Source organism: Aptenodytes patagonicus, chromosome 7 (genome assembly GCF_965638725.1).
Source record: "Aptenodytes patagonicus chromosome 7, bAptPat1.pri.cur, whole genome shotgun sequence".
NCBI classification, from domain to species: domain Eukaryota; kingdom Metazoa; phylum Chordata; class Aves; order Sphenisciformes; family Spheniscidae; genus Aptenodytes; species Aptenodytes patagonicus.
In genome coordinates, this window is record NC_134955.1 from 30766294 (window position 1) to 30779833 (window position 13540).

Below are 13540 nucleotides of genomic sequence, written 5' to 3' on the forward strand. Positions count from 1 at the left end.
AGCATTCCCTTTTGGACTTCTGCTTCTGTGGTGTACAGACCACCCAACCCTCTCAAATCTTATCCGTTGATATCTGCAAAGCTACTTGCAGGTGGCTGCTGTTCACTCACAGATTGCACCTCAAGCTCTGCTCAGTGGTCCCCATTTCTGTCTCGCAGAGTCACTTTACTTGGGCTGTCTGGCTTAAAGGTTCTTCTGCTCTTCCATTAGGTAACTTGGAGTAGATACCACTTAGGTGATATGATGAATGACAGAGTCGTATACACAAAAGTATACCAGATGCAGTCCTGTTTAATTATATTTAATGGCTTTACTAGATTTAATACATAATTAAAATAAGTTCCAAGGGTAGTGATTAACTTAAAACATATCAATATATTTCCAGAGGGCTGGGTTAATATATAATGGTGAAGGGTCTGGTATTCATTGAGGCAAATATCATTTTTCTCTTCCTGCTTCTAGTAGAGATGGAAGCAGTTTTGTTTTATTACCACTTTGTTCTAGGCTCAGGGTGGTGATGGAGGCTCGTGTCACTGCAGTCCCATCTTCCTTAAAATCTCTGGAAAATTCTGCAGACTCTCTCTCTGGTTTGATTTTGAAGGAAGGTGTTCTCCTATCAACAACACACATCACCAGAAAATCAGGTACAATCTAGAGGAGCTTAAGTCACTGTGTATATGTAAAAACTTGTTAGGCATCTAGCTCAGCTGCAAAAATCCACCAGGCAGAGGGACTAGGATTTCACATCATAGTCCGTAAGATTTTTTCAGACTCCAAATGCAACAGAAATTGATTTACACTACAAGCCAAATTTCCTAATTTGGCTGTGGCTGTGTTTTACATGCCTGTGTTTGGATTCTCAAAACAGCCTTTGAGGAAAGTATTTGAACAGTGCAACTTTAGACAACTGGTTTGGCTCCTTAAATTAGGAGGCTGGGTTCCTTGCAGACTGTGCTGGAGAGAACGTTAGGAGGAAAATCCAAGGCACCTATTGTAGACTCCTGCTCTGATTCCCTCATCTGTTGGAACAAGTCTCTCTCCGCTGAGCATACAGGTAACTCAGTCTTCAGATCAGATACTTTATTTCAGTAACTTTGGTGCCTACAATAGGTGATACAAGAATTCCTCTGGGTGTCCCGATTTTAAGTCATCAACCACAGACAGTGAGGCCCATTTTTAAAAACTGGCTGTAGCACATCATAAATGACACAAATTAATTGAAGCAGAGTCATACTCAAGAATAATGTATTATACTGGATTAGTGACAGAGGAGCAGGACTTTTTGACCTCAGGGCAGTCTCCCTTTGTAGGTGACTGTGACCTAAGCACTAACAGCGGTGACGTCAGATCAGCCTTGCGGCACAGAGCCCCTACCTCAGGAGTGAGCTTTTGCTGGTTAGTCTTTCAGCAGAGTCTCTGTCTGGAAAGTCCCACAGTCTTGTCTGGGAGTTCTCCGTGTTTGGAGTGAAAGGCTGCAGCATCACTGTGGAATGTGATCTGTTACTGTGTCCTGCAGAGTCAAAGAACACAAATAAAAGCCTTCTGAAGTAGTGTTAGAGGCAGTTTGCCATTTCTGGGTCCATAACAATTTTCTCTGAACATCATTGTTATAATTGTGCTCTGGCTTCCTTTCCAGTAAGCCACTGCCTAGTGAGGTGTCCAGAAAGCGATCTAGATTCAGAAGAAAAGCTGTTGATCAAGATCCAAAGCAACTCCTTAATAAAAGGATGAATACAGCCCTTGGGCAAGGCCCCTCCCTGGCAATAACCTGATGCCGGCCACAGTGCAGCTGAAAGGCTGCTTTGCAAGTCACCCTGGGCATTCTCCTGTGAGGTCATTACATCACAAGGTGCCAGGTGACTTGTGTACTTCTGTCTAACAGAGGCAAAAAGGACAGCTCAAAATGCCCCAGACTAAGGACGCTTTCTCATTCTCTTCTCTTTCTCTCACCATCACTTGCTAAAAACACAGTTCATTGTTGAAGGAAGTGAGAATGTACCTATATTATTCTGTAGTGATTGCAGCCAGTCCTCCATCAGTGTCTGAGAAGGTGCTGCGAAGAAATACTCAGCCCCATCTCTCAGCCTGTAAATAAGGATAGGAGAAGGTGAATTCTAGTTAGCCTTGCCTTATACCTGCTGTCCTTATGAGTGGGGCAAGCACTGTAAGACATTTCAGTTATGCCTCCTAACAACATACAGTTTTAGGTGACTGTAGACAAATACAACCACACAGGTAGCTGTGTAGGTTTTTATTAGTGCATTTCTCCATAAGACTTACCGCAACATGAAGGTGTTCTCTTTCCTGATGTAATTTACCAGCCTCTCACATTTGGCGCCAGGAATGCTGAGGGACAGGAGTGTGGATACATTCTGAAGGAGGATGAAATTATAACAAAATTTCTTTGGCATCTTTTCTGCTAGGATTCAAATCCATACCAACATGCAGGCTGACTACACACCCACACTTTCTTTTTCTGCTTTATAACTAGGATCACTGAATAGGAAGAACCACAGAGGAACAATGGGCTATTGCATTATACCTTGAAGGCAATTCTTGAATAAGATACTTCTTTTAAGGAATATGTTTGAAAATTTCTGAAAGCTTATTATTCTGTCTTATAGTTGGTATCAGTTGAACAATTGTTGAATTTTCACTCAGCTGATGTTTGAAAGAGAACTGATTACCCCAGCCCAAAAGCAAAGCAAATGTAACTCTATTTTCTTTTAAATGCATTTTTAGATAGGTAAATGCAGAGATTACTAGAAAGATTAAAAACATCAAGTTACCTTAGATGCTTCTTTTTCATCATTGTAGAAATCAAGATTTAATCCATCAAGTTTTACGTAGAAGGATTTCCAAGACCTTGAGCCTGGCTACATGAATAGAAATAGTAATAAAATCCAATTATTAGCTATATATTTTATTGGAGTAGTAAAATCTTTCATGTGCAACTTCCACAGGAAGCCAGGAGCTGCCCAGATTATGATCACAGCAGCTCTCTTAGTCATGATTATCTCCTAGAAAAACAGAACCTGCTGTAGTTTCAGGTGTGGGTGATTCAGGAAGGGTCTTTCTGTGAGTCATGACTGAACAAATGGTATAACATGGTACAAGCAAGCACTACACCATGTTGTGGTCAGCAACATCTTTGAAAGAAGGTGGGTAATCAAAGTTATGTCTATTTCTGGCCACTAAAAGCTCCACTTTTTCCCCAGCTGGAATGCTAGCCCTTGCCTGCTGGTCACAATCTAGTTTTGTTAAGTGCATGGTTTCAGTCTAATGTGGCTGCTGAATTCTTCTTCATTTCCTAAACTAACCCCAGTGGAATGCTACTGAACACTGTGCAAAAGCAACTGCTATTTCCTACCCCGACTATGTACCAGTGAAAGGTTAGCCTAGTGCCATGAGAGCCTTCTGGATGAAAGATCCTATTACTTGTGTATACTCTTGTTCTGTCATGCCAGTAAATCAAGTTGACAATTTGGTCATTCAGAGAAAAGGAAGGAAAAAGTCCTGAGGAAGAGAAGTCATAGTTTTCCTTGTTTGGTAAGATGGAAGTTCAGTATCACCGCAGACTAAATTTAGTGTATCCAGAAGAGAGGAAAAACTAAATTTCTCTTCCAGAAGATGGAGTCCATACCAGATTCAATTTTTATAGAGGTTTTTCAAGTTAAAAGTTTCAGAGGAAATATTCTCTGGGACAAACAATCCAAGACAACTTGCTTACGTGCAATACCTCAGCAAACAGATGTCTACAGATTGGTGGTGAATATTAGAAAATTTCCTGCCCTGTTATCATTAGCCTACTGATCTGAAGTGATATTCTTACCCAGAATGAGAATTTAGATTTCAGGCCTCAATGGGCGTGAGGCCTTCCACTGCCAACAAACCATCACAAGCTGATACAAGCTTGTATTGTTTTTTTTTTAAATATTGATTTTTTTTTTCCAGTTCAGTTGATGTATTGAAACCTGTATTTATAATTACAGGAACATAATTAACAAGTTCATACAGCCTAGGCTCTGGTTCATAAATCCATTAAATGTAGACAGACCCTGTTCTGCATGATTCCCATGACAGGCAAAAATTCCATTGTCTCTTTCTCTTAAGGACTTGATTAGGTACTGCCAAAGTCAGTGGACTCTTCTTTATGCATTTTAGTGGCAACTGAATTAAACCCACAGTCCTGAGCTCCTCTTCAGCAAGAGTTTATCCTGAAGAAGGAAGACTAGGTCTGGACTATAACTCAAGGAAAGATGAATTAACCCAGAGTGATGGCATTTGTTTCTACCTGTTGCCTTCCTGGAAGGAGCTGGTCTCTCTTTTCTAGGAATCCCTCCATGTGCTGGAGACTTGCAGAAACCTGAGACACACGAGAACATTGCTGTTTAACTTTAAAATGGCCCTTAAACATTTGTTATAATTTCAGAAGGTCTTTCTAGATAAATTCCACACAGAGAAACTGATCTCTACTGCCTCTAGCCTTTACATTCACAGGACAGCTAGAAATCCTCTCTAGGTTGCAGTCACATCTCTGGTATACTACCTAAATGAAGAGAATTTACGTCCTAGAACAATTTGCTCATGGAATTTGCTCTATCATGGTGTATTAATTAATTAATATTATTTTTATATTATTAAATACATTTTACAACTTAAATTGTTGAAGTTATTCATACCACCCCTGCAATAATACTGAGTTACACCAATGTGTAGTGTTGTACTGGCACACTTGGGTATGTGACAAACAGATTTGTCTCAAGGTGCAAGAGGGGAAGGGAAGAATTTTACCTGTCCATGAGTTAACAGTGCATTTCCTGCCCGGGTGAGCAAACAGGAGTTGCTGGTTCTGGTCTTGCACCAGCTCAGTTCTTTGGCAAGGGTGCCACTAAGTCCTGCCTCTCTCTGATTTCTGAACTCAGTGGACACTAAGCACCACCATCTCACATAGAGGGTATGGGTAAATCAGCAGTCTTGCCTCTGTGAGACAGCATGTCCTGGCTCTTGTTAAGTGCTCTGCTGAGTATTCAGCAGCACAAATAACCTCTAGTTTGGGAAAGAAAAACGGAAACCAATACAGTTGTCAGGACCTAGGCTATAAAGCTGAGTAAATTAAAAATGCTTTTAAGCTATACCTAGCTGCTTAAGTCAACAATCTTTTTGGAAAGTGTATCAACTGCAAAGGCACATAAAATGTGTCTTGCTGTTTGGATCCATGAGTGTATCCACTGAAATGCCCACTGTATAGTGCTCTTTGTGACTTTCATACAGAACTTCCTGTATTTCCTTACTTTAACTAGCACAGGATAGCAGTTTTGTGAGGAGAGAGCCAGGAATCCCTGGGACTTACCACAGATGTATTCTCTAATCTCTCCCAAGAGGAGTTAGACAGCAGTAAGTTTGGTGATTTATCTAGTGACCTTGGGCCAGGCTCGGGTGGAGTTGCCGTTAGTTTTGTCTGCAGGTTGGAGAAAGAGGAGCCTCTAGCACTTTTTTCCTGAGGTGATAAAAGGCCTGAAGCATACGATTCTGACAAACTGCTGCTGTGTTGCCAGCTTATGGGAGTAGGAGATAAAGGAGAGCTTAAAGAACTGCGACTTTCCAAAGATGTAGCTCGTGGACCCACCGTCTTTGGTGTAGGTGGAGTGATAATCTCACTGAGCTTCCTCTCAGCTTTCATTTCTGTTTTGCTGCTGCTCAGCACTTCTGGGACTCCCCCAGCAATGAATTGTTGGCATGTTGATGGAGACTTTTCAATGGGGGAAAAAATAGTTTCAAGTGGGGCCCTCCAGGACAGGCTGGGTAAAGGCACAGATGGCAGTGGCGTTGTGCTCTTTATCTCTGTCACTTTTGGTGGTGTATTCCTTTTGTCAGATGTTTTTCTCTTCAGAGAGGGAACCCGTACAACTTTGCCTTTATCCTTCTGCTCACTCTCTTCTGTGTCCACTTGTTTCAGAAGATTCATCTCCCTCTGTAGGACACAATTATTACATTTTTTAAAATTACCTTCATTACATTCATGGGTACTTACCTAAGATTTTTTTTTCTTTTAAGCAGGAATAGTTTTTCAAATACACTCTCTCCTGGCATTGAATTTTGAAGCCTGTACCTCCATTGGCATTCTTAGAGTTAGAATTGGACTTAATTGCTATGTGCTGAGCATTGTTTTGTTGCCCAAACCATGAATACTGATGGCAGTTAATCTCAAATACAGTGAATCCTGCCCTTGCTAAGTTCTCTAGAGGCTGAGTCTTTAATAAGCTCTAGAGAAACTATGCTTCTTTTCTGTGACACTGCTTCTTTAAGTTTGCTGTAGGAAGAGTGAGTATCCAGGGGTGTTCTCATGGAAAATTTTAGAATGGAGGACCTTTGTCCCTTCATTTAGCCAATTTGCAAATCACTGAACAAAAGGCAGACTCAGCTAAGCTAATAATAATTAGCCTAATGCCAAACACAAAAGCTATGTTTTGCTGGTTATTTCAGGAAAATAACTTAAAAAACTATTGAAACAGGATCTGGGAGGCTGACTGAATGTTTTTGGTGAATACAATTCATTGTAGAACTCTGACACCAGAAGGAAAAAGGCCTATCTCTGCCTTGGTCTCCCTTTATTTTCCGCCCTGTCAGGTGTCTGCAGCTCCCTACTGAAATCCTGAATGAATCAAAATCTCTCCACCTATGTAGCGAGGGATCACCTTGTTTCTCACACAGCAACATGCACTACACACCCTTTTTGCTGCTCCTGGCAGAAGAAGGCTTCCACTTTTCCCCTAGAGCTTTTGCAAGCTAGTTGGACTCTTGATCCACATACAGGTCTCGTTCTCAGTTACTCTATCTGCAATATCTCAGCTTTGGTCACTCATTTACTCCATCTCAGCACAGGAGTTCATTCTTACATGGAGTGACTGAACCCCAAACATTCAAGGACACACATTATCCTGTCTCATACACAGTTCATCAACCTTCTACTTCTCACCTTAGTTTTTCTGCTGAGCTGAGCAAATTTCTCCTCCTGAGCTGCAAGCATCTTCTCAAAATCATGGTGTTTCTTCAGTAATTCCTCTACTTCAGACACTGAATCCTGAATGGAAAAATGATTAGATACGTAAGTCCAAAATCAAGTCCATTGGAAGAGATTATGCCTAAGATTTTCAGATTTACCCATTTTATTTAGCCAAATGATGATTCTGAAATTTTTGTAATTGAATGACTAAACCCCTGGTAGTGTGTGAAAAATCTTAATTTACACTTAAAAAAATGTCTGTAGCTTGCAGTCTGTCTGCTGTACATGAAAAAAAGAGCCCAAATAACAACCTTCTTTTTTTCTGTGAAGCCATGTGGTACCATGGCTTCCAACTATAACTGTTTACATACAGATTAAGTACTTGGATTCCAGCTTGTGCCAGACACAGAGTTTATTCCTGCCCTACAACACATGCATCTTAAACCTCTGTCTTCCTCTCTGCTTAGTTTTCAATACCTGAGTTTATGACATTGTTTTCCCATCTTATAAACCATCAGAACACAGTCAACAATGAGAAAAAAACAAAACTATGGATGCTGGTGTTTAAATAGGAATTTACAAGCCAGCTATCAAGCCATCTGTGCAAAACATTCTACCACACAACACAAGGTGGAGAAAAACCCTTTTTCCTTTTGAAACAGTATCTCAGCATGACAGGGAAGGTTGAACCCTCTGCAAATTATCTTATTAGGTGAAAAAATGGTCTGGAATTCTCCCATCTTCTACCACCCCCTGGAAACCACCATCTCCTGGAGCCCATCACTGTAAAATGCAGCAACTGTCCTGGGCTCACTTCTGTAAGAGGACAGAGCTCCTGCCCTTTGTAATCTCAAGGGTGCGTTATTGTTTAGATTGTGATTAACTTCAGGCCTGAGCTGATACATGCTCCAAGCACTCTGTATATGCTAAGAGACATTTCAATAGTGTTGCACTGTCGTTACTTACCCCATAGCTAGGATCTGAAAGAAAGCTCTCCTTGGCAGCCAGCCATGCTTCTGCTTGTTCTAGCTCTCTGCGGAGCAATTGAATCTCCCAGTTTTCTTCATATAACTCTTTCCTCATGTCCCAGCTCTCCTTTACCTTCTTCATCAGCTCTGACAGCTCTAACAGTTTTTCTTCAATCTAGAGAAATAACATTTGCAATGCCAGAAGGTGAAAAATCCAATCAGACTTTCACGTGACAGCCAACTAGCGTGTAATCTGCCCTCATGATCCAGAAGATGACCTCTAGATAACTTTGTGGTGTTAACATAGTTTAGAAAGGATGTCTGAGTCCTCATTTTTCTGACTTAAATTCATTTAGCCTGTATGTTGTATAGCTATATAATTGTATGCATATTCCACATACTGTATGACCAATATTCTGCTATATGCTTTCCCATGATGAAACTTTATACCCAGGCAATTTGTATTACAGAACTAGCGAGAACCAGAAGATTCAACAAATAAATCCATTTATGGCAAGGCAACAATGGAGAGCTTTAAACTGTGGAAAGTTCTCTAGTTCTTTCTACAACAGAAGTATTGTAATCTTGCATAAATTCTGAAGATGTTTTTGGCAGTGTGATCTCTGGATCTACTGACAGTATCAAGACAAGCTTGGGACCACTGCAAAGGTCAAAGTCTAAAGGTACATAGATAACAGGATCACAGAAATTTTAACATTCTTCCCCCTTTGGCTCTATAACATTTCTGAAGAATTACATACCTTCTGGTGTACTCAGGGACATCACTCCATCCTATAGCTGATTGCATTGTGATGTATTTTATCCTAGGTCTTGTGTAGTTAAATGCTAAAATCTCATTTATGTGGCACATCTTTTCTGTGAAACAGCAATACCTCCCTACCCCCCCCACATAGCCATAATCAATCCAATGACTATTCTTTTATGGTCAGCTTCAAAATCAGTTTTTAGAGGAGTAAGAATTTTAAATGGTGTTTTCTTTTTCTGCATGTCACATGAAGTCTGCAGCTTTTAATAGTAGCGAACCTGATTGTCCTGTTTAGTCCTTCTGTTTTGAAAGAGAGCCAAAGCTGCAACTCCTGCCTATTTAATGTCTTCTTTGTTCACTCTTTTTTGTAAAATATTTAACTCATCAATATACCTCCACAGCCATGAAATGTCCATTCTTCATCAGGTCACCTCCTGCCCGCTGCATTTCTTCGTATTTTAGCCACTGCTTCTCTATCTCACGCTTGTATTCCTCATGACGCTTGATAAGCAGTTCAGCTCCCAGGACATCATTTGCCAGTTCCTCAGATATCACTAGTGCATGCATCTCATTGGCCCAGGCCCTACAGAATAGAGTCGAAAGGGTAAAACTGGAAAGAATCTGAGTCTATTGGATACTCAGGAATGCACACATCCCGTGGCTGTGGACACATGTATACAGACTTTTATTTGCTCACGAAAGATATGAATATACAAAAACATTGATGAAAGTTCACTCATGCATCTGTGGATTTTTATAACCTGATATAATATTGCCAGTGCTGTTTCAATACATAGGCTGTTAGAAAGGCAGCTGCAGCCTCTATGCATACTGAAGCATTGCCCATTCAAATCCTCAGAAAGAACTGTAACTGCAAATGCCTAGGCTGTACACATTCGCAGTACTTTTATACATGGTACAGGGACACAGAAACTTTCAGACGTCCATCTAACCTATCAACATGCATGAAAGTACTTCATATGCATACAGAGCACTCATGCAAAGAAGCATATTAATAGATAGTTTTTAAGGAAAATTTTCTGCTCCATGAGCCTCAACTGGCATAAACCAATGCATCTTGATTTACCTGAGCTCAGGATCTATCCCTTAGCATAGTAAATGTCCAATAGTCAGTTGTAACCACTTCACTGTCTTTGTATCTACTCCTGTCATGGATTAACTCTTTCATTAACTACACTGAACTAAAAATATCCATATTTCTTCTGTGAGAAAACCTGTTTAAAAAACAAAATTTCCATCAAAAATGTATCAATTTTGATGAAAATTACATTAAAATGATAAAATGTAATATTTTAATGTTGGTCTGCCACTTTGACTATAGCATATTTCCATTATTTATTTCAATTTTTACATTAGACCTCTGCTTATAGATACTTTGGCATGATTGATTTAAACAAAATGAGATGTTTAGCTCAACATATCTTTTTTTAAAAAGTATGTTTTGTAAATGCTTTAAACATTCAGCATTTTGTCATAATTCAGATTAAAAAAGGAAAAAAAAAAATCATGAGATTTCCCAGCAATTGAATTCTTGCAAAAAATTGACCCCTAATAAGAATGGACAGAAGAGTATGTGCATATGGGCAATGGCATTAAATACATGTGTGCAAAACACTTTCAGCACTTAGGCAAGTGCTAACCTATTCTAGAAGGTTATCTTTAATGTAGTTGCTTTGACTCTGAGAAAAATAGGCACTGGTGTCTGTACAGGTGTACAAATTACTTGACTATCTAGCAGAGACTCCCCCATCTTCCTACAGAATCAACAGTATTTTCAATTGGAATTGTGAGATTTCCAAATCTATCCAGAGTGACTGAATTCTCCAAAACTGTCTAGGAAATAGTCTAAAAATGTGGGTTTCTCACGCACACTGTGCTGGAGTGGCATGGTCACCTCTGATGTGTGGTAAATTCTGTGAAGTGCTGTTGAGAAGATGCCATGTATTATTATTCAAAGAGATTTGCAAGCAAGTTGCGGAGCACCTGGGACAGGAGTCAAATAACTGACAGGTGTAATTTAGAAAATCCTATATGGGCAAGACAAAAAATAAGGCCCACTGCCAACTCAAGGGGCCAACACATACATCAGCTCCCTGCAGTCATTGAAGTAGAGCTGGACTTGTTCTGCCTGGCTCAGTCTTGCCTTCCTCTCCAGAAACTTCTTGTCCAGGTTTTCCCAGCACTCATCCACATCTGTGAGTCTCTCCATGATGTTTTCCTTGACTTGAGGGTATGTGCGGCTGAGGTGCCAAGCCTCTCCCCGAATCCGTTCCAGCTCTTTCATGATGGCTCCTAGATCTCTCTGGAACAGAGACAGAATGGATTGTAAGACCAAGTCACTACTTACAGCTATCAAAAGCAGGTTTTAAAGATGGTGCATATCTTTTCTAGCCACTGGCTGCACCGAGGCTGGAAACATGACTCTGTCAAGACTTTTCCTCTCAATTTCCTTCTAATGCCTTCTAATATTCATCATCAAAGGAGCTTCTTTAGATGTGACACACTGATTATTTTGATAAGTGTGGAGCTGAAGTCTCTTGTAGTTCACATGACACCTTGCAATTATAACAACAATTTGGAATAGATTTTAGGAGAGAAGCTCATCCTTAGAAACAAAAGCATTAATAATATAATATCACAATGTTAAAAACAGGAGGAAAAGGCCCCCTTTTATGAAGTACAAAGAATATTTCAGGGTGCAATAAATGTATCTTTTGTTGGCCTGCAAGCAAAGCATTTGAGAGGATTTCAAATCAAGCATCAGCCTCCTTTTATTTTGCCATTTATGCTTTTCTGCCACTGCTTCATGACAGACCCCCTTACCTCTACTCCCTCAAGCTGGCTGAGAAGTGTCTGTACACCTGGAAGATCATATCCATAGTCTTCTATATCCACCACTGCCTCTTTCTCCTGCATCCAGCCCTTTACTTCATCCACATCATGATCATACTGGTGAACTTGCCGGGCTGCTCTTAGATTCTGGAATAAAGAAACAATTTAATGGTAATACTATATATCATGTCTGCAGCACAAAAAAGGGCAACCCTAATGTGTCCTAATGCAGTACAGACTGAACAAGAGTGGGAGTGAAACACCTTCCCAATTAAGTTACCTGAAAGTGAGGTGTTCAAGCTAACCTAATTTCCCCAAGTTCTCTGTCAATGGAAAGAAACAGATGTCTCCAAAGAGCAGTTTATCCCTATGTAAGTTGAATGATCAAGATGGAGAGCATGAACTGCCCTCTAAAGGTAGCGCTCTCAACCACAGAAAGTGTCCTAAAAAACTTGCTTGGAATAGAGGCCTACACTGCAAACAGTGAAAATAAGAGGAGTTAAGTGAAAACTAGGTTTTCTGAAATGAGTGGATTAAAAAATGTTCTAATACTATTTTACATTCAACCTATATATTAACAATTATCATGCATTTACTGCTGCTTACAGACAATAGTGGGCTTGAGCTACTTCATAAGCAAAATGTGTATGTAACGGTAGTGAAAAAAAGAGTTGAAGACATCTGACATTTCACGTTCTCCTTAAAGTAAACAAAAATGTTGAGTTCTATGTGTCCTCTCTGTTTTTCCAAACACATCTGTGACTGCCGTTTCATGAGGGGGTAAGCTGATTTAACAGCTAACTGCTGCCAAAAGGTAGGGGGTTTGGCTCTGTGTCCTCTATCACCTTCTCTCCCATTCGTCTTCTTTGACTTCAAGTAACTAACTCAGCAAAAAAATCTGGACAGTTTTCATCTTGTTTAATAAGCTGACGTAGTTCAATAAAGAGTCCAATGAGTGCCAGAGCCGGCCTCCTGTTAGTGGTGGTAAACCGTTAGATTGGCTTAGTTTTTCAAGAAACCAGAGCTAGCAGTGAATTAAGGAAAACAGAATTACTCTAGGCTGATAAATATCTTTCAGGTATAAGCCTTGCCAGGAACAGTAGGGTAAACAGTGGCTATAAAGGGAGATGGATCAAGAAAGAATAGAACAGAATAAACCCATTGCTCTTACAAACCTTGTGTTTCAACATGAGCGATGCACTGATTTGGGAAAGAGAGATGGACATGGGAAACTGCAGGGAATTCAATGCCCCAGTTTTTCATGTATTTCCTACCTCTGTTCTCGTCTGGATGGCATGGCATAGTTTCTCCCACGTCTCATTGATTTGCTTTGTTCTCTTCTGGATAACGTCCATCTTGCTGTGGCCCTCCTTCTCTAGTTTAGATGCTAACTCATTTAAGGAGACAACTTTGGAATGTCCCAGAGGTTTCACCTCATTTACAAAATCTTTAAACTTTTTCTCCAGCACCTGTGGGATAAATGGGGACACAGACTTAGATATAAGAATTTCTGCCTACCTCTATGAGAGAGGCAGAAGGAATCACTTTCTCTGTACTGTATAACACAAAAGTTATGTATTGCAGTCTACAAGTGCAAATCATTTGATAAACCCGGATGATCTGGAGTCAGAAGAAGGCATCTATTGTCTTGATCATTTAACATCTTATGACACACAGAAAAATCACCCCAATTCTGAGAAACAGATGCTACCCAGATTAAAAGCTGAGAAACATAACCTGTTAGGCCGTCCACATATGCAGCAGTTGTTGAGGAGTGGACGCTATGAATTATACCTCTCTGCATTGTGTGCCCTGAGGAGAAATTTATCCTTGAAATCAGCAGCTAGAGGTGTGAACGCTGCATCCAAGTGTTTTCCACTGAAATTGTTATAAGACCATGGCCCTGGTCATGTCAAATTTTTTAGGCCCTGTCAAATTTATAATCAG

The 13540-nt window shown here is 40.2% G+C and overlaps 1 protein-coding gene across 1 annotated transcript in view; it reads right to left on the bottom strand.

Moving 5' to 3' along the window:
- Window positions 1-273: 273 nt before the first annotated feature.
- The window catches only part of SPTBN5 (spectrin beta, non-erythrocytic 5), a 97016-nt gene continuing 83749 nt past the window's right edge, over window positions 274-13540 (bottom strand). Inside the window, exons 55-67 of the mRNA XM_076344652.1 lie at window positions 12868-13062; window positions 11585-11740; window positions 10846-11063; window positions 9134-9323; window positions 7973-8149; window positions 6980-7084; window positions 5354-5974; window positions 4295-4366; window positions 2790-2876; window positions 2281-2372; window positions 2000-2085; window positions 1375-1510; window positions 274-613 (exon numbers count right to left, since the gene is read on the bottom strand). Coding sequence (XP_076200767.1) covers window positions 439-613; window positions 1375-1510; window positions 2000-2085; window positions 2281-2372; window positions 2790-2876; window positions 4295-4366; window positions 5354-5974; window positions 6980-7084; window positions 7973-8149; window positions 9134-9323; window positions 10846-11063; window positions 11585-11740; window positions 12868-13062 — 2310 coding nt within the window. The 3' untranslated portion in view covers window positions 274-438. The remainder of the gene's footprint in view (window positions 614-1374; window positions 1511-1999; window positions 2086-2280; window positions 2373-2789; window positions 2877-4294; window positions 4367-5353; window positions 5975-6979; window positions 7085-7972; window positions 8150-9133; window positions 9324-10845; window positions 11064-11584; window positions 11741-12867; window positions 13063-13540) is intronic.